A 21,391-nucleotide genomic window follows, 5' to 3' on the forward strand; every position below is an offset into this window, starting at 1 on the left:
TTTTTTTTTTTTTGAGTATGAGGGTAACCAGTGCATGTTTGAGCAGGGAAGGAAAGGTGCCGGAGGAGAGGGAGAGGTTGAAGATGTGGGTTAGGGAGTTGAGGATAGAGTGGGAAGGTGGTCAAAGTAATTGTGAGGGGACAGGGTCCAGGGAACAGATAGTGAGGTGGGCCATTAAAGGAGTTTATTATCTGTGGTAACTGTACAAAAAGAGGAATGGTATTAACCTTTTTTTTCTGCCTGGGTCCAGCTAGTAAAATCCACCATCACCATTGTTTTTCTCTCCAGTACAGAAAAAGATGGAAAATATTTATATTTTTGACCTGTCACAGGAACAGTAGGGAAACCTATTCTGGTGAAAACCTAAGAGGGATAGCTTAGCACCTGTGTAATAACAGGGCAGACCCATAAAAAACTAAGAGGCCTTAAACATTCCAAACCTTGCTCAAAACAAAAAAAAAAAAAAAAAAAAAAAAAAAAGAATTTGTTTTAATATACACTTTTGTACATGACAAACAATTGCATAGGTTGCTTATTACGAAAAATATGATTAAAAGTAGGGTTTTCCTTTGCATTCCGTAAGACTGGGAAACAACCCTGTAGGACTTCTTGTACTCACCCTACAAAGCTCTCGAGCAAATCAAGGTTTTTGCGATCACTCACAAATTCTCCGATCATCTTTTTGTCTAGTCTGGGGTTCTCCCTGAGCCATTGAGCCACTTCATTATTATCCATTGGTGTAGCCAAGAGACTCTTTTCCTGAAGAAACTGTATCCCTTTCTTTGGCTTTTGATTAAACTGCTCGGTTCCAGTGATTACAAGCTGAGGAAAACAAAGAATTAGAAACATTTAGGATTTGTATACACACACATGCTTGGGAGTTTAGACACATTTAGGATTTGTATACCTTTTTCTTGTTTTTTATATCATTTAGTTCTTGCACAGCTGGAAGCGCAGAAGAAAACCGTAGTGGTACCTTCAGGGTCTTCTTATCAACTAGAAAATCAAATGCATAGTAATTTAAAAATTATATTCCACACAAAGCTTTTTAAAATGGGTACATTTTATGTCTACGCTATTGTTATTCTAAGCATGTTTGAAACCCCTATAAAAAGGAAACAATGGTTTTCATTCATTTTTTTTTTTGTTTAATGTTTATAAGTCAATTTACTACTTTTTTTTTTAAACAAATTATCATTATACAAGTAAACATCCAATACAGTGCTTTTTTCATTAGTGCTGGGCTTTCTCATAAAGCCCAGCACTACCTTCTTACTTGACTGCTCAAAAACAACAGTCCTATATGAGCCAACAAAAGGGAGGGGTATGTGTACCTCCTGCGACTTAAAGCTGTGTGTTTTGAGAATAGACTTGAACACAGGATATTCAAAATGACAGGGTAACACTAAAGTCAACTTGGTTAATCAGATGTAGTCTCTAACGTGCTACACACCATGTGCATGAAAAAAATAAATAAACACTCACCACATTAGAGAAGGACGTGTGTCACATAACGCAGGTTTCGTCAACCGCTGGGTCACAGCCCACTACCGGGACGTGGCATTTCTGCAGCCGGGCCAAGTGGCCGGCATGACAGAGCCGGGTGGCTGGCATAAGAGAGCAATGGATGGGTGGATGAAGAAGGTGGCAAGCAGAGATGACAATCTCTCTCCGCCCCCGCATCACTGCTCTTCTGCCCTCACAGCCGGTGTCCTGTCAGCCTCAGTATTGGAGGTGCGGCAGGGAGCAGAGAAGACATCTCTCATTGCCCGCCCTGCATTACCGCTCTCCTGCCTTCATTGGAACCCACCACTGCACAGAGGCCTGCCTCTTTGCTAAATGGACCAGCACTGCCACCAATGCAGTGCAGTGGTGGTAGGTGTAGCAAGTGACATTTTGTATCTTGAGGCAGGCAGCGTGGCAGGTGATGTGGCAGGTGACATTCCGCATCTGGTGACAGGCAACATGGCAGGTGGCATGGCAAGTGACAATCCACATCTTGTGGCAGGCAGCGTGGCAGGTAATGTGGCAAATTACATTCCACATCTGGTGACAGGCAACATGGCAGGTGGCGTGGCAAGTGACATTCCGTATCTGGTGGCAGACAGTGGCAAGTGACCCGCTCAGGGCTCTCACCGATTCTGCATTATGGCGAGTGAATTTATTATTCAAGCATAATGCCGTGATGATTGAAATGCTAGCACCAGCCACTGCCCACGAAAAATTGTTTACCCCCACGGTCCTTGGCAAAATTTTCTTCCACACAGCTGGTCCCCGGTGCCAAAAAGGTTGGGGACTACTGCCGTAATGGACTCCAAGAGGAGGTTTATACATCAACTAGAAAATCCAGCTCTCTTTCCAGTCCACTGAGAAACACAGGATTTCAAAAAGTGGTTGTAAACTTCAGACATGAAATATGAAAAAAGCCCATATGTGTATGCCTCTCTACAAAGCACTGAGTGTAATTCCCCCCTGCTGCCTGATTCCTCTCTTATCAGCATGACTCACAGGCTACATTGAATAGAGACTGTATGTTAGGCCTGACTTTTGTTATATATGCATTCTGATTATTGCAATAGGGCCATTAAACATTTCGGAGGGTGCAGCCTCTTGTTGATATTTATGTCAATATGGTATATTTTTTTATACAGGTTGTTTAAAACTCTACAATAACGATTGAAAGAGGAAATGGAATGTCCAAAAGCAGTCCAAAATAGGTGAGCAACACAGCTACCAAGGCTTACAGCGCCAAAAAAAAAACAACAAAAGGACTAACTGCAGCTCAAAGCACTGCCTGAAGGACTTTATGCTTGAAGCTAGCATCAGATAAGCCCCGAAGATCTGCCTGGAAAAATCTAAACAAAAATACAAGACTAAGTGATAGACTTGCAAACAAGGAAAAGTTGCATAATGCAGAAAAGAGCAAAAAAGCACGCTCAGATCTAATAGTGCGCCTTAACAGGAAAGGGTGGAACTCAATCTTCAAGACCATAAAGCCTGGGTGATGGTTCTGAGTCAGCTAGAGATGGAGAGAGAAGCTGGTGGTAGTGGCTGAAAGATTAACACAGCCCAAATAACATCCAGGCGATAGAGGAAAATATGCTTTTGGTGAAAATCCTTAGACAAGAATGCAGCCCTGTGCCTCACCGCCACCTTGTCCTTATGCAAAAAAGTCAGACCTCATGGGGTCACAGGGGAATGAACAGAGGAGCTAAATCAAGCAAGGTCTATCTGAAGGATCGACCTGGAAGATGCATGCACCCTGAAAGTGCGGAGAGCAAAACACTGATCCAGACTCAGTTTCAGGAAGAAGAGACTTTGCCCCACAGAGAAACTTCTAGGGTATAAACCCCAAGGCTCACATTAGGTGAAGTCTGCCTTCCCTGTCTGAGAAGCCTTACAGGAAGCATCTTTCCTAGGTGTTCACATTTTATTAAATACAAATTCACAGATACCCCTGACACAATAAACAAGGCTTCAAAAGGTATGCAGTTAAAGCCAGTGACTAAAATTGGATGGGGAAACGGTCATTGAGACAGAAGATCCTGACAATCTGACAGAGCCCACGGAGTGTGCCAAAAGTTTTACCAGGACCGCATACTACCTATGCTTACCAGAAAAATCTCTTAAATGAACAGAGATGAACAGAGCTAAAGAAAACACATCCACTCTCTTGAGGATACTAGTGGAGGGGGAGTCGGCCAGGGTTGTTGGGAAGAGGCCCTTGTCCTCATCAACATGGGGACATGGTGCTTTGGGGTTGGGGGGGTGGCAGGGCACCCCCCTTCCCCAAAGCACCAACCCCCCCATGTTGAGGGCACGCGGCCTGGTACGGTCCAGGGGGGGGTGCTCGCTCGTCCCCACCCCCTTCCCGACCGGCCAGGCTTTGTGCTCAGATAAGGGTCTGGTATGGCTCTGGGGGGGACTCCCACGCAGTTTTTTCAGCGTAGGGTGTTCCCCTTAAAATCCATACCAGACCTAAGGGCCTGGTATGCTCCCGGAGAGGGGGAACCCACGCCGGATTTTTAAAATAAATTTGGCGTGAAGTTCCCTCGACAAATGATAATTCTGAGAGAGTCGCCTCAGTATAGACGGAGATCCGACTTGGAGGCGACTTCCATTGAAATCAATGGGTACCAGTCACCTAGAAGTCGGATACAAGTAGTACAGGAACCTTTTCTGAAGTCGGAGCGACTTCAGTAGTGTGCATTAAGATGGCTCTCATTCACTTACATTGATTTTTACATGTAGTGCGACTTGAGGCGACCTGAAGTCGGCTCTGAGTCACCCTTGTGTGAACCGGCTCTAAGGATTCTAAAAAGTAATAAATTCCTCAAAAGATGAGAAATATTTTTTTTCGCAATTTTAAACTATAAACAAAAACACTAAAACACTCTTAAAAACTGCTGTCTGATTCCAAGATTGAATTTCCTAGCTCCATAATAATTCAACACAAATTTCTCTAGTCCTCCTGCAATAGCCACCAATATCTTGCAAAAATTAACTATTTTTTACCTTAATGCTTTCCAAAAAAAAAAAAAAAAAAAAAACACACAATTCCCTACTAACTATCCCCCCCGACCCCTCCCAAATACTTACCTGAATTACATAATCTTGTCCGTGATCCAGTGCTGTCCAGGTTACAGCTGTTCTCCCTTTACTTCCTGGTCTCACAGGTGACACATGGCAGCAGTGGGAGTGCTGTCAGTCAAATCTTGTAAGGAGGGAGTAGGGAGTGTGGCAGAGGCACACAGTATGTGTCTATGGATGCATACATCCTGGCTTGGCAACACAGCTGCACAGGTGCCCCCATAAGCACATGGTTTACTATGGGGGCACCCATAGGAACAAAAGAGCAGACAGTGCCAGCAGGGGACTCGAGAACAGGAGGTAAGGGACCGCTCTGTGCAATACCATTAAACAGAGCAGGTAACTATAACCTCTTTTTTATTTTAATAAGAAAAAAAATAAGCTTTAATATCACTTTAAGAGATGAAGAAGATTTTCACAAAACACACCTTTGATATCCCATGTAGGAAAAAAAAAAATCACAATAATTGGTCAAAAGACCTGCTGAGTGACAGCTTTTATTGATTTAAAAAGTAATGTATGCTTTCTATTTCAAATAGAATATAGTTGTTTTTAAACCGGTTACCATTTGCCTATATAAACAAACAATAAGTAGAGATAAAAAGATTGTTACACACAGGACAAAACTCTTTTACAGAATGTATTCAGAAAGGTTTAAAAATCTTAAGATAGCTAACCTCCAGTACAGGCCCCCTCTGCCTCCTGAATGCCAAGACTCATTTTGTCTGCCATTAAATGCCCACTGGTTGGAGCCCCCTTGGATTCAGTACTTGTGATTACGGTGGTGCTTTCCACAGCATGTTCACTCTCTGAAAAAAAAAAACATTGCTACGTTGAACCAAAAACCAAGAAAGTATAATTAAAAACTGAAATGCATACTCCAAAACTATAGAAAATAAACATTGGGAGATGTTCATTTTACCGTTAAGGGACTCTAGCGATTTCTCAGAATTATCTGCATTGGTTTTGCCCATCTCTTTCTTATCCTGTTGCGAAGTGTTACTCAGAATCTTAGCCTGACAATGTGCTTCTGTGCTGTCAATGACCGTCAGCAAAGCCTCTAGTGAAAGTAGGTGAGTGGTATAAAGTTGGCCAGATACTGGAAAGGCATTCTGGAAAAAACAAAAATCACTTAATATGCAAGAACAAAATAGGACAACAACATTAATGTATTTTCCATGGTGAGATTAGCCATAAATTTAAATGCATAGTATGTAAAAAGATCGTGGTACTTACCATAAAAAAATGTTCTGGAATTTCAATGAGAGGATCAGTAAACCATCCACCACAAAACAGGTGGAAGAGCACACTACCCAAAACAAGGGAAAACGAGACCAACTACTACTTTCCCTTCCCTGCCAGTGACATTTACACAGTAATCAGTGCATTTTTATAGCCCACAAATGTGTCAAAAGTGTCTGATCTGTCTGCCATGTCACAGTCCCGATAAAAATCGCAGATCATCGCCATTACTAGTAAAAAAAAAAAAAAGCCATAAATATATCCCCTATAACTTTTGCGCAAACCAATCAATATATATATGTATTGCGATTTTTATTACCAAAAATATGTCGAATACATATCGGCCTAACCTGAGGAAAATTTTTTTTAATTTTTTTTAAAGGGGGATATTTATTATAGCAAAAAGTACAAAATAGTGTTTTTCCCAAAATTAATGCTTTTTTTGTATATAGCCCAAAGAATAAAAAACGCAGAGATGATCAAATACAACTAAAATAAAGCTCTATTTGGGGGGAAAACAAATGTGAATTCTTTGGGTACAGCGCAATTGTCAGTTAAATCAACGCAGTGCCGTATCGCAAAAAATGGCCTGTCATTGAGCAGCCAAATTTTCCAGGGCTGAAGTGGTTAAAACTAAAAATGTCAAATATAACACCATTATTTATAAAGAAATATATATACTTAAAAAGAAAAACAAAACAAAAACACAATTTCGATTTTGGCCAAGTGCATCCTGAATTTGGTACTGAATTTTTATTTTGGGGCACTACTACTGCTCTGAATCATATGGAATTTGTTCAAATACAGTTCAGGAGTAGACTGAAGATTCTGAATTCTAATCTGAGACAGTACTAAGGGCCTTAGACACCAATAAGGTCACAATAGGATTCTACCATGGATGATACCTGAACGAGTTAGAGCCTCTGTTGGCAGATCATTTCATTAATTGTGCACAAGCCAACAAAGTTTGAAATTGATATATGAGTGAACACACAGAAGGTCTCACCATCCAGACTGACAACCCTATATTAGGGGTCCCAGGATCTAGGTTACAGGTGTCGGTTACTTCTGGGGATAACGAGAATCGTCCTTTATATAGCAGGATGTAAACAATGTATTTCTGTGGGATGTACCTTCTATAAGTTAATGTATGTGAATTAACCACTTGCAGACCGGACCATTTTGCTGGTCAAAGACCAGACCACTTTTTGCGATTCGGCACTGCGTCGTTTTAACTGACAATTGCACGGTCGTGCGACGTGGCTCCCAAACCAAATTGACGTCCTTTTTTTCCCCCACAAATAGAGCTTTCTTTTGGTGGTATTTGATCACCCCTGCGGTTTTTATTTATTTTTTAACAAAAATAGAGCGACAATTTTGAAAAAAACGCATTATTTTTTACTTTTTGTTATAATAAATATCCCCCAAAAATATATAAAAAAACATTTTTTTCCCTCAGTTTAGGCCGATACGTATTTTTCTACATATTTTTGGTAAAAAAAGAAAAAAAAAAAAAAATCGCAATAAGCGATTGATTGGTTTGCGCAAAAGTTATAGCGTTTACAAAATAGGGATAATTTTTTATTATTTTTTTTACTAGTAATGGCGGCGATCACCGATTTTTATTGTGACTGCGACATTGTGGGGGACCCATCGGACATTTTTGGGACCATTGTCATTTATACAGTAATCACTGCTATATAAATGCAGTGATTCCTGTGTAGATGACACTGGCAATGAAAGGGTTAACCAGTGGGTAGCAGTGTAGGGGTTAAGTGTTCCTAGGGGTGTGTTACTAACTGTGGGGGGGTTGGGTTTTCATTTAGTGAACACTGATCTCTGCTCCAATCACATGGAGCAGAGATCAGCGTCACTAGTTGCTAGGCAGAATGGAGAAATGTTGTTTACACAGCATCTCCTCCATTCGGCCGCTCCGTGAGACGATCGTGGGGATGCCCGCGGCGATCGAGTCCGCGGGTCCCGCGACCGGACTCACGGGGGTCCCGACCAGCGCGGGAGCGCGCCGCCGGCGGCGCGCTCCCGATGGCAGGGCGGCATTGAATATTGGACGTACCTGTACGCCAATATGCCTGCCCGTGCCATTCTGTCGACGTACATAGTCGTGCGCTGGTCGGGAAGTGGTTAAACAATACTCATACATGAGCAACAGGTGTCTTATACACACACACTCCAACACACACACACACAATATTAAATTAAGAACAACTCATTTCAGATTGAAATGATCCAGCATTAAAAAGGCTATAACTACCTTAGAGAGCAGCTTGGTGAGATCCTCAAAGAGATTAGAGCAGTAAAAATCACAGTCGTAGTTTATGTAAAGCTCTGTTACAAAGCTAGGTATCCTCCAAAGTTGTACAATGGCTTCCAGAGCCATCTCCTTCATTTCATATGGCATCTTTGGATTCTCCATAGTAATGATATCCATCAGCTTTTTTATGTACATCTATGAAAACAGTTAGTAAAACTAGTTATACTTCTCCCACTTCCTTACTGGAAGGACATAATGAAGCTATTGCAACAACAGATTGCTACTCATGTTAAGTAAAAGGCACATTTGTACTCAAAATATAGTTACTTAGTAATGTTGACTCATGAGAAGCATGCGTTGAGGAAAAGCCCACTTTTGAAAGGTCTTACCTCCAGCTGAAATTTTAGATGTTCTCTCATGCCTTCAAACAGAAGGAAGCAAGCTCGCAAGGAAGCTGCATACAAGTTCAATCGCTCTGCATTTAACAGCTAAAGAAAGAATGTCAAATATTTAATAAAAGAAAATGCTGAACATTTGTATATATATATATATATATATATATATATATATATATATATATATATATATATAAAAATACTATAATATTACGGCAAAATTATTGCATCTACATTCAATAAAAATGTATGTTTTATCCCCAAATAAATCCTCTACACATTCTCTTCCCCCCCACCCATTCCAAGATCAAAAATAGTATTAGTGGAGCCATATACATTTTATTAAGGTGTATAGTTAAGTGATTAACTTCTTCTACAGTTCCATTCCCTACCACACAAAAGGAACTCCTGCTTTGTATATCAGCTCTAGACAGAGGAGGTGGTCTGTAACAAATTACTTTAATAATGATTTGCAAACTACAATTAGAAAACTTCAATTTGCAAGTACCTACACCTACCTACCTACCTACCTACACACAAAAAAAAAATCTTAACTGTCAGCAGTCTGTTAAGGCCAAGAGAGTGTTTTGTTTTTTTCCCCCCCCATTTGAAGGAGTACATTTATGTTCTCATCTATTATGCTGCTTACTAAAATGTAGACTTACTCCCTTTGACCTTCAAGGGGTTAACAAATAATGCACAAACACTTTCACAAGAGTATGTGGCACTTTTATTTATGCCATATAGTGAATGACACTGGTGTTAATCATCGTCTTCTAGGGATTGTAGGAAACACTACTACCTGAAATAAATGTCGACAGAGCTCATCCTTCACAAGCCCCAGAAGTGAGGAATAATTTGCTATGGGGGCAGATTCCAATGCCACTGTAATCAGCTGTAATCCCATGTGCATCATGACTTCAGAATTATGGCGATCATGGGGGTTGGCAAGTGAAATGAGAAAGCGAAAAAGTTCACGAATACAGGGTAATCCATAAGGAACCAAAACCACTCCTAGAAAAACAAAATGTAACGTTAAGCAAATCCAACAGCACACATCAATTCAGTTCTGATTTTTCATTGTACCACTAGCCCATAAATAACAGAGGGGAAAATTAAAAAGGTAGTGGGATGTGGTGAGCGTCACACACTGCAAACTTTCATCCAGAAAGCCTTAGTGCATTTAAGTACTGTACTGCAATACAAATCAGAAAGGAAAGTTTGCTCCTATAAAATAATATACTAAAGCTAGCAAAACATTCTAATTAGTGTTAATAAATATGAAATGTGTAGCACCTTAAGAATTCTTAAAACAAAAAGGTAATCGCATGTCTCATTTCATTGCATATCCCATTCTATCACATCTCAACAGGAGGATTATTTCTCATTTAAGGACAGTGGGCAGAGCCATGCCAAGTCATTACCTCAAAAGCCAAATGCACATTGTAAATCACTGGTGTATAGTGAAAATATTTGCAATTGTAGAGTAATTCTTTGCAAAATGCATAAAGGCGTTTCAGGCATTTTGGCCATCATAACTTGTATGGTTATACTGACTAAATGCTATATGCCCTATCGACGATCCCTCACCTTCTTTCTGTGAAGACTGTGTAAACCTAACTCCACGAGGGTTGACATAGTCCATATCATGTACAGAGGCAGAGTCTGAGTGTTCAGCCAGCGATGAGCTATCGTCTAGAACTTCAGGTAAGGATTCAACAGAGGCAGATTGCATCTTCCTTCCTAGTAATTCTTCAGTCTTCACAGAAAAAGAAGAAAATTGGTTACAATGGTATGCATCAGATTGGAATTTCATCATTAAAATATACTTTAATTTAAAATATTAAAGTGGAACTAAACTCTCCTATCCTTTACAGCCTGTGGCAGGTATCATTCACAGCATTCCCTAAACAGTTAAAGAATTTCTGGTATGGATATTTTATACATGGTTACAATTGCTCCAGCTTGGGCCCAGGAATTGCAGGGGGCCTGTGACTACATCAGGGCTTCAAAAAGGTCAGGTTTTACACACACACACACACACACACACAAGTTTTATGCTGTACCAATTTCACTTGTTCATGATCAGGAAGGGGCTTTCAGGGAAGGTGTTTATTTGGGAAATTAAACTTCATCTTTAAAGATGAACTCCTGGAATTCAGCGGCTTTGTAAAACCTTTAGGCATAACATGAGTTTGGTCAAACAATGTGCCTGCCGCCTCAAAGACTTATATTATTCACATCTGACAGGTTTTTGGTCCAGGAAGATAATGTCCGGAGCCCTAATGCTGCACGCTGCGGTCTTGGCTCCTTCAAGAGCAGAGTTGCTGGAGCAGTTATGCTCCTTCTGCACATTTACAGAAGGCCTTGTATTATGTGAAAACAAAATACAAGGGCTTCTGTAAAAGGGCACAGAGTAAAGGAGTGGGCATAGCTGCTCTGTGTGCTTTTCTCGTCTCACAGTCAGGAGTGTATCCTCTGGGAGTGTAATAAACTGGTCACATATAACAGATACAGTGCCTTGAAAAAGTATGCACACCCTTTGAAATGTTGTCATGTTACAACCAAAAACGTAAATGTATTTTATGTGATAGGCCAACACAAAGTGGCACATAATTGTAAATTGAAAGGAAAATGATAAATGGGATTTATAAATGTTTACAACTAAAATGTGAAAAGTCTCGCGTGCATTTGTATTCACTGCATTTACAGGTGCAAGTCTTTTTGGGGATGTCTCTACCAGCTTTGCACATCTACAGAGTGAAATTGTTGTCCATTCTTCTTTTCAAAGTAGCGCAAGCTCTGTCAGATTGGATGGAGAGTGTCTGAATAGCAATATTCGCTTTCAATAGATTTTTATTGAAAAAAAAAAAAAATAAATGTAAAAAGTACAAAGCATGGTATATGAGCACTTTGAAATTGTCAAGAAGATAGATAGCAGCTGTCGAGAATGTAAAAACATCCAATATATATTGCTTAATAATAAACTTGTAGCCTGTAAGTTAGAGTAGGTATGGATGAGTCAGGTAACATCTCTACATGTTGTGAAACAATAAGCAGATCCAGACGTCAAGTCTGAATCAAAACAAAAATCGCAACAAGGTAATAAGACAGAAGGAAAGAGAAAGGAAGGATTGTGAACAGCATTTTTCAAGTTTTGCCACAAATTCTCAATTGGATTTAGGTCTGGACTTTGACTGGGCCATTCCAACACATAAATACGCTTTGATCTAAGCCAATCCTTTGTAGCTCTGGCTGTATGTTTTTCATTGTCCAGCTGAAAGATGAATCTCTGCCACAGTCTCAAGTCTTTAGCAGACTCCAACAGGCTTTCTTCTAGGTTTGCCCTGTATTTGGCTCCATCCATCTTCCCCATCAACTATCAGCTTCCCTGTCCCTGCTGAAGAAAAGCATCCCCACAACATGAAGCTGCCATCACCATGTTTCACAGTGGGGATGGTGTGTTCAGAGTGGTGTGCAGTGTTAGTTTTCCAGAGCACCTTCTTCCACATGTTTGCTATGTCCCTCACATGACTTCTCGCAACTGCAGACGGGAGATCTTGTGGCTTTCTGCTTCCATAAAGGCCTAATAGTTGTGCTGTGGACAGATTCTTCCACCTGAGCTGTGGATCTCTGCAGCACCTCCAATGGTACCATGGGCCTCTTGGCTACTTCTGGTATTAATGCTCTCGTTGCCCAGCTTGTCAGTTTAGGGGGGCGGCCCATGTCTTGGCAGGTGTGCAGTTGTGCAAAACTCTTTCCATTTTAGGACAATGGATTAAACAGCGATCTGTGAAATTTTCAAAGCTTGGGATGGAGATAATATATATATATATATATATATATATATATATATATATATATATATATATATATATATATATATATATATATATATATATATTTGTATAACCTAACCGTGCTTTAATCTTCTTTACAACTTTATCTCCGACCTGTCTGGTGTGTTCCTTGCTCATGTTGTTATTTGCTCACTAAGGCTCTCTAACAAACTTCTGAGGGCTTTGCAGAACAGCTGTATTTATACTGAGATTAAAATTAGACACTTTAGTCCACAAGTGGACTCTACTTACTAATTAGTTGACTTCTAAAGACAATTGATTCCACTAGATTTTAGTTAGGGATATCAGAGTAGAGGGGGCAGAATCCAAATAGCATGCCACATTTTTCAGATATTTGTTTGTAAAAAAAAAAAAAAAAAAAAATTGAAAACCTTTCACCATTTTCCTTCTACTTCACAATTATGTGACACTGTGTTGGTCCATCACATAAAATATCAATAAAACACATTTAGGTTTTTGGTTGTAACATGACAAAAAGTAGATCATTTCAAGGGGTATGAAGACCTTTTCAAGTCATGCACCTAATTGGACTTAAGTCAGAGTGTGCTTGCAAAGTTTCTGAACAACTGGAATTCAGCTTTAAAACCTAAGCTTTTAGGGATGCGAGTTGTTTGCACGTTTTCCCATATGCTCAGATTAAGTGATTACATAGAGTACTTGGGATGAGACGGTACATCAGTACACAGCTCCTGATGACTTCTAGTGATGAAATTAGTTGGGTGGAGCCTAAACTGAGTGGGTCATTTCCAAGAAGCTGCTCATACGACCTGAATAGAAAGTGGAGCTTTTCTTGCTAGTTTGAGTGATTTTTTTTCCAGTGCTGAAAATCAGCACTATGTCAGTGCATTCTTTTACGTGCCTTTTAATGTATGTAATAAGCATGTTGCCCTATGAACCCCTTTCATCCTTTTCTTTCCTATATAGGATGATGGAGAGCTTAGTGGAAGCTGTGATTGCTCCGGGGATTCAAGGCATGCCAATTGATTACAACATAACATGTGCAGTTTGAACATCTTATTCAATTAGAAGGTCAAATTCAGAAGCCAAGTGGATCATTGATTGAAGCTGTCTGTGAAAGAATCAAGTGAACTGCACAGGAGGGTGTTCTCCATATTCTATTTTGTAATGGATTAAATTCTTTGCTTCAAATCATATGGAGTACGTTCATTTTTCTTCTCACTATGGAGGTGTGCCAGACGTTTTTGCACTATTGTTATGGATTTGTGATCCAGAATGTTTCAGAGAAGGAAATGTGTATGTATTACTTTTGGAGATTTTATGTACTTGATTGAACCAATTATTTTTTTTTTGCAACTGTACTTTATAGGCAAGATTAGATACATGAAGTACATTACAGTATATTTAAGAGTCTGGTAGATATATTTTAGCACGTTTTTTTCTTTTTTTGCATTTGAATATCTGCATTAATATATTTAAACAGTTGCTGTGTAGGAGGGAGATATAGGAGGTTTGTTTAAGTCCAAAAAATGGAATTACGTACCGGTAATGTCCTTTTCCAGGAGTCTTTCAGGACAGCCACCTTAGAGAGACACCGGCTCCTCCCCTCTGAGGAAACACCGCCTTCAATTTCATAATTTAAGCCTCCTCCTCCCTTCGTTCCTCAGTTCTTCCAGAGTACCTCCGGCCAAACTGGGGAGACACAAGAACACGTCAAACAAATAAACTTTTTAAGTCTTACCTGACGATCTCATGTAATGAGTTCCCGATGATCTGCAACAATTTGGGTGGGAACCGGTGCTGTCCTGAAAGACTCCTGGAAAAGGACATTACCGGTACGTAATTCCATTTTTCCCCAATCGTCTTTCAGGACAGCCACCTTAGAGAGGATAAGCGAGTATATTACCTTAGGGTGGGACTACTGCCTGTAGCACCTTACGACCAAAGGCTTGGTCTTTGGCTGACAGAAGATCCAGTCTATAGTGTCTCACAAACGTAGAAAAACTGGACCACGTTGCAGCTCTACAGATCTGTTCCGGAGACGCACCAGCCCACTCTGCCTGAGAAGTTGCCACGGCCCTGGTTGAGTGTGCTCTAATGCCAGCTGGAGGATCTAATCCCCCTGCCACGTATGCCTGCCCAATGGCTAACCTTAACCATCTAGCTATGGTACGTCTAGAGGCTTTGGAACCCTTCCTGGCCCCTGAAAATAAAACAAAAAGTGAATCTGTCTTTCTGAACTGACTTGTGCAGTCTAAATAATAAAGAACACATCTTCTAACATCTAGTCTGTGAAACATGTGTTCCTGTTCTCTAACTGGATTTGAACAAAATGTAGGTAGCACAATCTCCTGCATCCTGTGGAAACTAGAGGCTACCTTAGGCAAAAAGGCCGGATCTATCTTCAAAACCAGACGATCCGGAAAAACCTGAAAAAAAGGAGCCCTGACAGAAAGGGCTTCGAGTTCACTTACTCTTCTTGCTGTAGTGATCGCCACCAAAAACACCGTTTTGAGAGTGATCAGCTTTAATGAGCAAGATTCTAACGGCTCAAAAGGTTCCCCTGTGAGAACCTGTAAAACTAAAGAGAGATCCCAAACCGGGAAGGGGGAGCTTGAAGCTGGTCTTTGCCTACCTAGGGCCCTGAAGAACCTTACGACCCAAGGATCTGACGCTAGATGTTTCTCTAAAAACACGCTCAAAGCGGAAACCTGAGCTTTTAGTGTTCCAAGCGCTAACCCCTTATCCGCCCCTGCCTGTAGGAACTCTAGAACGGCTATAGGGCTATGCACGTTGAAGGAACCCTCTGAACACCAGCTGTTAAACCGTTTCCATACCTTTAAGTAAATGGACTGGGTTTCCTTTTTCCTACAGTTTAGAAGAGTGGCTACCAACCGGTCTGAGAAGCCCTTGGCTTTTAGCAATTCTTCCTCAGAAGCCACGCTGCCAGGTTCCATCGTCCTACCTGAGGGCAGAACACCGGACCTTGAGACAGGAGATCCTCCTGCACTGGGAGAATCCAGGGGGGTTCTACAGACAGGCCCTTCAAGATCGAGAACCACGGCCTCCTGGGCCAGTGAGGTGCAATTAGAATGAGGGTAGTATTCTCCACTTGAAATTTCCTTAATACTGCTGGAATGAGCACTGGAGGGGGGAAAGCATAGCACCTGGAGAAACCCCAACTCTGTGCTAGTGCGTCCACCGCCAATGCCCCGTCCCCCCTGTTTATGGAGAAGAACGTTGCTACCTTCGCGTTTTCCCTTGCGGCAAAGAGATCTATTGCAGGAATCCCCCATCTCCGGGTGATCATTTCGAATATTTCCTGCTTGAGAACCCAATTGCCTTCTCTCAGAGTTCTCCTGCTGAGAAAATCTGCCACCTGATTTTGTTCTCCCTTCAAGTGGATTGCTGAAAGGGACAGGATATTTGCTTCGGCCCATCTGAGGATGGCTTCCGCTAGGGCCCATAAGGACTTGCTCCTGGTGCCCCCCTGTCTGTTGATGTAAGCTACCACCGAGGAGTTGTCCGACCTTACCCTTACGTGATTCCCCCGGAGCTCCTTCTGAAAGGTTCTGAGAGCTAGGTCTACTGCCCTCAGCTCCCTCCAATTCGAGGATCTCCTCGAGTCCCTCTTTTCCCAAATACCCTGTATTAATTGGGAGTCTAGGTGTGCCCCCCAACCTGAGCTGCTTGCATCGGTCGTGACCACCCTGGAGGTTGGCATGACCCACTCTAGACCTTGGGACAAATTTGCTCCCTTCCTCCACCACCAGAGGGACCTCTTTACCTGATCTGGAATCGAAACCAGAGAATCCAAAGATTCCTGGCTGTGATCCCAAACCTTCAGCACAAATAATTGTAGAGGGCAGTAATGTAACCCTGCCCACTGAACCGCTGGAAGAGCGGATGTCAGCAACCCTAGCGCTGACATGATCTTCCTTATGGAGATCTGGTGGTTGCCCTGAAGAAACAACAGAGCCCTGTCTATCTTTTGAATTTTTTCCAAAGGAAGAAAGACCCTTTGTACTGTTGAGTCCAACTCGTACCCTAGGAAAGTGACCCTCTGGGAAGGGATTAAGTTGGATTTCTCCAGGTTCAGGAGCCAACCCAGGCTTACTAACAGGTTTCTTGTGACCTGTAAATCCTGAATTAATTGTGCTGGGGAAGGGGCAAACAGAAGGAGATCGTCGAGATATGCGATCACCGAGATTCCCCTGAGACGCAGAAATGCCAGAACTTCTGCCATCACTTTGGTGAAGATTCGGGGGGAAGAGGATAGTCCGAAAGGAAGCGCTCTGAACTGAAGGTGTAGTACTTCCATTGGAGTTCTCACTGCCAGTCTGAGAAAACGCTGGTGGGACTCTGCGATTGGAATATGCAGGTATGCATCTTTCAGATCTATTGATGCCATGAAGCAGTTCGGAGGTAGGAGTGCTTTTACTGAGTAAACCGAATCCATCCGAAACCTTCTGTAGGTAACTGAGACATTCAGGGGCTTCAGGTTCAGGATGAGCCTGAACTTTCCCGAAGGCTTGCGAATCACGAAGACGTGAGAGTAGAAGCCTCTGCTTGTCTCTCCTACTGGAACCCGTACTACCACCTCCTGTTCTTCCAACTCCTGAAGAGAGGAAAGAAGGGCAGATGATTTTTCTGCGCATTTTGGCAGCTCGGTGACAAGGAACCTCAGAGGAGGGAGTTCCGAAAACTCCAAATGGTAACCTCCTCTGACGATCCCCAAGACAAACTGATTGGAGGAAATCATTTCCCACTGTGGGAGGAAGGCCCCCAATCTTCCTCCCACCGTGACCCTGTCACTGAGATTTTTTGGGCTGTTCAGGAGGGCGAAAAATTGCTCCCCCGGGGCCCTTGCTTTTGAGTCCCCAACTTTTCTTCTGCTGAACCGTACGGGGTGGTACCACCCCTTTCTGGGGACGAGTCTTTCTTTTGGCTTGTTCCCCAAATTTCCTTTTAACAGGAAAGGCCTTTCTTTTGTCTGCTGTGCGATCTAGCACTGTTTCAAGACCTGGTCCAAACAGTAGATCTCCTGTAAAGGGGATTCCACAAAGTTTAAGTTTGGATGCATTGTCTCCAGGCCAGGTCTTCAACCATAAGGCTCTCCTGGCAGAGTTGGTCAGGGCCAAGGACCTTGCCGACATCCTCACGGATTCCGCCGAAGCGTCCGCTATGTAGGCTATCCCTTTAAGAAGCATGGGAAAGGAGGATAGAATAGTCTCCTTTGCTGTCCCTGCTTCAATGTGTGCGCTAATCTGGGTGAGCCAATACTCCATGTTGCGGGCCACCACCGTGGTTGCCATGGCTGGCTTAAGATTTCCCTGTGACGAATCCCAGGCCTTCTTAAGAAGGTAATCCATCCTTCGATCCATAGGGTTAGACAGTACCCCCATATCCTCAAAGGATAGATCAGTGTGTCTGGACACCTGGGAAAAAGCAGCGTCTAGTCTGGGAGATTTATTCCAGACGAGAGTCTCTTCCTCCGAAAAAGGAAACCTACGTCTTAATGCCCCAGAAAAGAAAGGTTTCCTTTCGGGATCCCGCCATTCCTTCTTGATGGTATCGATCAAGACGTTATGCACTGGGAACACCCGCTTCTTTTGTTCCCCCATGCCCTTGTACATCCGATCATGGAGTGACAATGTCTTAGTTTCTTCTTGAATGCCTAAAGTGGTATGAATCGCTCCCAAGAGCTCATCCACATCCTCCAGGGAAAGCTTATACCTCGAGATTCTGCTGGATTCCCCATCCAACATCTCTGCGTCAGACTCCCCCTGGGAGTCTGAAACGACACTGTCAATTTCCTCCTCAGCTTCCTCCCTGGGACCCTCTGAATTCTCTCCCCTTGCAGGAGGAACATCCACAGGGCTGGATGGTACACTCTGCTGCGCTGGTGTAGGAGTGCTCGGAGGCTGGGGCCACTGAAAACTGGAAAAAAAGTTTTGGAAGGACTGAAAGGTACCAGAGAGTTCCTTCATAGAAGCTACCAGATCTGCACCCTGCTCTACTGCCTGTTCCTTAAGTAAATCCTCAATACATTGTTTGCAAATAGCTTTAGACCAAGAGTCTCCCATAGACGTTCTACATGAAGGGCACTTCTTCTTAGAACCATGGGGGGACTTGCTCGTGGCTTTCTGAAAGACACAAAACACAGGAAGGGGCAGCATGAGCCTAAAAAACAGCAACACCAGCGCTACATAGAGGACCACCGGGAGTGCCCCCCCTAGGATCAACCATCACCAGGATCCCAGACACACTACCCTTCCCCCCGACCACCAAGGAGGAACACCAGTGGAGCTACTGGATACAAGTAAGGGAACACCTCCCCAGGTTTCCTCTTACCTTCGAGTGGCTGGTGCTATTATCTCCAGGAGTTTTTGAAGCCTCTGCCTCGGACATTCTCCCGTTGAGGAAGCGTGGTACGAACGCGCCTCTAACAGCTACCTGTGCAACTGTGAAAAGAGAGGCTGCACCAGCCGAACGCTAGGTTCCCTTTCACATGCCGCGTCCGGAACCGGAAGACGCGGATCGAACGAAGGGGTCCGCCCCCACCGGAACTGACGTCGCCCGCCTACCGGTCCGGCTTCCAGCTCCCAGCCGGCTGCGTACACAGGGGGGCCCTGGACGCCTTCGTTCAGCACCCCACTGGGCGAAACGCAAGGATGAACCTCTCCAAAGACTTCCTGCTTTCCCCAAGCGAAGATTGGAGTGCGTGTAAAGGTCAGTCGAGTATTCAGCTTCCCCAGCCGACTGGACTGTTTGTTCCGTTGAAACCCCCGCGGGTGAACGAACGGACGACCCCATAAACTTCCCGCTTTCCCCAAGCGGAGTTTAGGGTATATGGACAGTACGAACACTTCAGCTCCCCGCTGATAGGACTGTCCTGGACCGACCGATGAACGGTCGGATAGCCGAACGGGGCCAGGGCTCCGCTCGGATGGCTTCAGTTTCACCAACCGAATTTAGCCTTAAGGTTCCTTGGCGATGTCTCCCCGCCGGAGGAAACACCATAACTGAGGAACGAAGGGAGGAGGAGGCTTAAATTATGAAATTGAAGGCGGTGTTTCCTCAGAGGGGAGGAGCCGGTGTCTCTCTAAGGTGGCTGTCCTGAAAGACGATTGGGGAAAAATAATTTTAATTTTATTCTGCTGCTATAGATCATTTGATCTTCTAAGCACTAGAGTTAACACACATTTATTAGCAATTCATGTCAAAATGAAAAAAAAAAAAAACTGGAGTTAGTACTTACCGGTAACTCCTTTTCCGGTGGTCTTCCAGGACAGAGATGGAGCTCCTCCCATCGACACAGGAAACACATTGCCACAGTTCAAAAGGCGGTCCCTCAGGTCCCTGGTCAGTCATTCACCAAGAACCGAAGGATGGAACTGAAAAACATATAAACCATAACAGGTAATAACATTAGTACATCACTATAATCAAATAAAGGGTGGGATCGTGCTGTCCTGGAAGACCACCGGAAAAGGAGTTACCGGTAAGTACTAACTCCAGTTTTCCCAAGTGTTCTTCCAGGACAGCCTGGAGGACTTTCCTCCCCAAGGCCTGATCCTGACTAGACATTAGGTCCAGTCGGTAATGCCTTGTAAAGGTGGAAAAGCTTGACCATGTGGCTGCTTTACATACCTGCTCCGGGGTGGCACCAGCTCTTTCTGCCCAGGATGCAGACAACGCTCTTGTTGAGTGAGCTTTAACACCCTCAGGAGGATCTCTATTCAAGGCCTTATACCCCTCTGCTATAGCTAGCCTAATCCATCTAGCTATGGTTACTTTTGAAGCTTTTTGCCCCCTACGCTGCCCGGAAAAAAGGACAAAAAGGGAGTCAGAGATTCTGAAAGGTTTGTTACTTTAAGATATTCTAGAATACACCTCCTCACATCCAATAAATGAAAACGTTCTTTCTCATTTGCTGCATTTTGACAAAATGAGGGGAGGACAATATCTTGGGACCTATGGAAGCTAGAAGCTACCTTTGCTAAGAACCCAGGGTCTGTTTAGTATGACTCTGTCTTCTAGGATCTGTAGAAATGGTTCCCTGATGGAAAGGGCTTGGATTTCACTGACCCTACGGGCTGAAGTGATTGCCACCAGGAGTACTGTCTTAAATGTAATAAGTCTTAGGGAGGCCTCTGAGATAGGCTCAAAGGGTGATTCCAAGAAAGCTTTTAGTACAACTGCTAAATCCCAGGATGGGACTTTGCTGACTCTGACCGGCTTACGTCTAGCGATTGCCTTACAGAATCTAGCGACAAAAGGATTTTCCTGTAAGCGTTCATCTAGGTACACACTTAAGGCAGCTATCTGTACCCTAATAGTACTTAGGGTTAATCCTTTCTTTACACCTTCCTGTAAAAACTGTAGAATATTAGCCGTATTTATGTCACGGCTATTCAGCCAGCTATTAAATTTTTTCCAGACTTTTTTGTAAATAGCCCTCGTGACTGGTTTGCGACTCTGTAGTAAGGTCGCAATTACCTCATCTGTCAGGCCCTTACTCCTTAAGATTTCCTCCTCAGTAACCACGCTGAAAGCTTCAGTGTGGCCACCTGTGGATGATAAAGAGGTCCCTGCGACAGGAGGTCCTGTCTGCAGGGAAGCCTTAGAGGCGGACAGTCTGTTAATTGTAGCAACGTTGTTAACCATGGTCTCCTGGGCCAGAATGGTGCTACTAGAATCAAACAGGTTTTTTCCGTGAGGAATCTTGCTAGGACCCTCGGAATGAGATGAAGAGGGGGAAATGCATAAGCCAGACTGAAAGTCCATGGAGTTTGCAAGGCATCTACAGCCAGGGGCTGATCTCCTGGGTTTAGCGAGCAAAAATTGGGAACCTTTGCATTCTCTTTGCTCGCAAAAAGGTCTACTTCTGGTTTTCCCCAGTGAGTTGTTATGAGATTGAATGCCTCTGGGTGTAAGGACCACTCTTGGTTCGAAACTTTTTGTCGACTCAAGAAGTCCGCCGTGCTGTTCAGCTCCTCTTTCAGGTGAACTGCAGAAATGGATTCCAGATTGGCTTCTGCCCACTGAAAAATGCGTCTGGCTACCAACAT

At 43.2% G+C, this 21,391-nt stretch overlaps 1 protein-coding gene across 12 annotated transcripts in view; it reads right to left on the minus strand.

Moving 5' to 3' along the window:
• The window catches only part of GBF1 (golgi brefeldin A resistant guanine nucleotide exchange factor 1), a 323,893-nt gene that overhangs the window by 103,157 nt on the left and 199,345 nt on the right, over window positions 1-21,391 (minus strand). For all 12 annotated transcript variants that reach the window (XM_077454491.1, XM_077454487.1, XM_077454489.1 and 9 more), the window contains 8 exons: window positions 10,090-10,258; window positions 9,302-9,513; window positions 8,494-8,592; window positions 8,105-8,299; window positions 5,513-5,702; window positions 5,268-5,399; window positions 908-996; window positions 620-822 (listed from right to left, as the gene is read on the minus strand). In XM_077454491.1, coding sequence (XP_077310617.1) covers window positions 620-822; window positions 908-996; window positions 5,268-5,399; window positions 5,513-5,702; window positions 8,105-8,299; window positions 8,494-8,592; window positions 9,302-9,513; window positions 10,090-10,258 — 1,289 coding nt within the window. The remainder of the gene's footprint in view (window positions 1-619; window positions 823-907; window positions 997-5,267; window positions 5,400-5,512; window positions 5,703-8,104; window positions 8,300-8,493; window positions 8,593-9,301; window positions 9,514-10,089; window positions 10,259-21,391) is intronic.

This window comes from Lithobates pipiens, unplaced genomic scaffold, assembly GCF_037356315.1.
Source record: "Lithobates pipiens isolate NorthernLeopardFrog02 unplaced genomic scaffold, aLitPip1_a1.2 Scaffold_25, whole genome shotgun sequence".
In the NCBI taxonomy this organism is placed as follows: domain Eukaryota; kingdom Metazoa; phylum Chordata; class Amphibia; order Anura; family Ranidae; genus Lithobates; species Lithobates pipiens.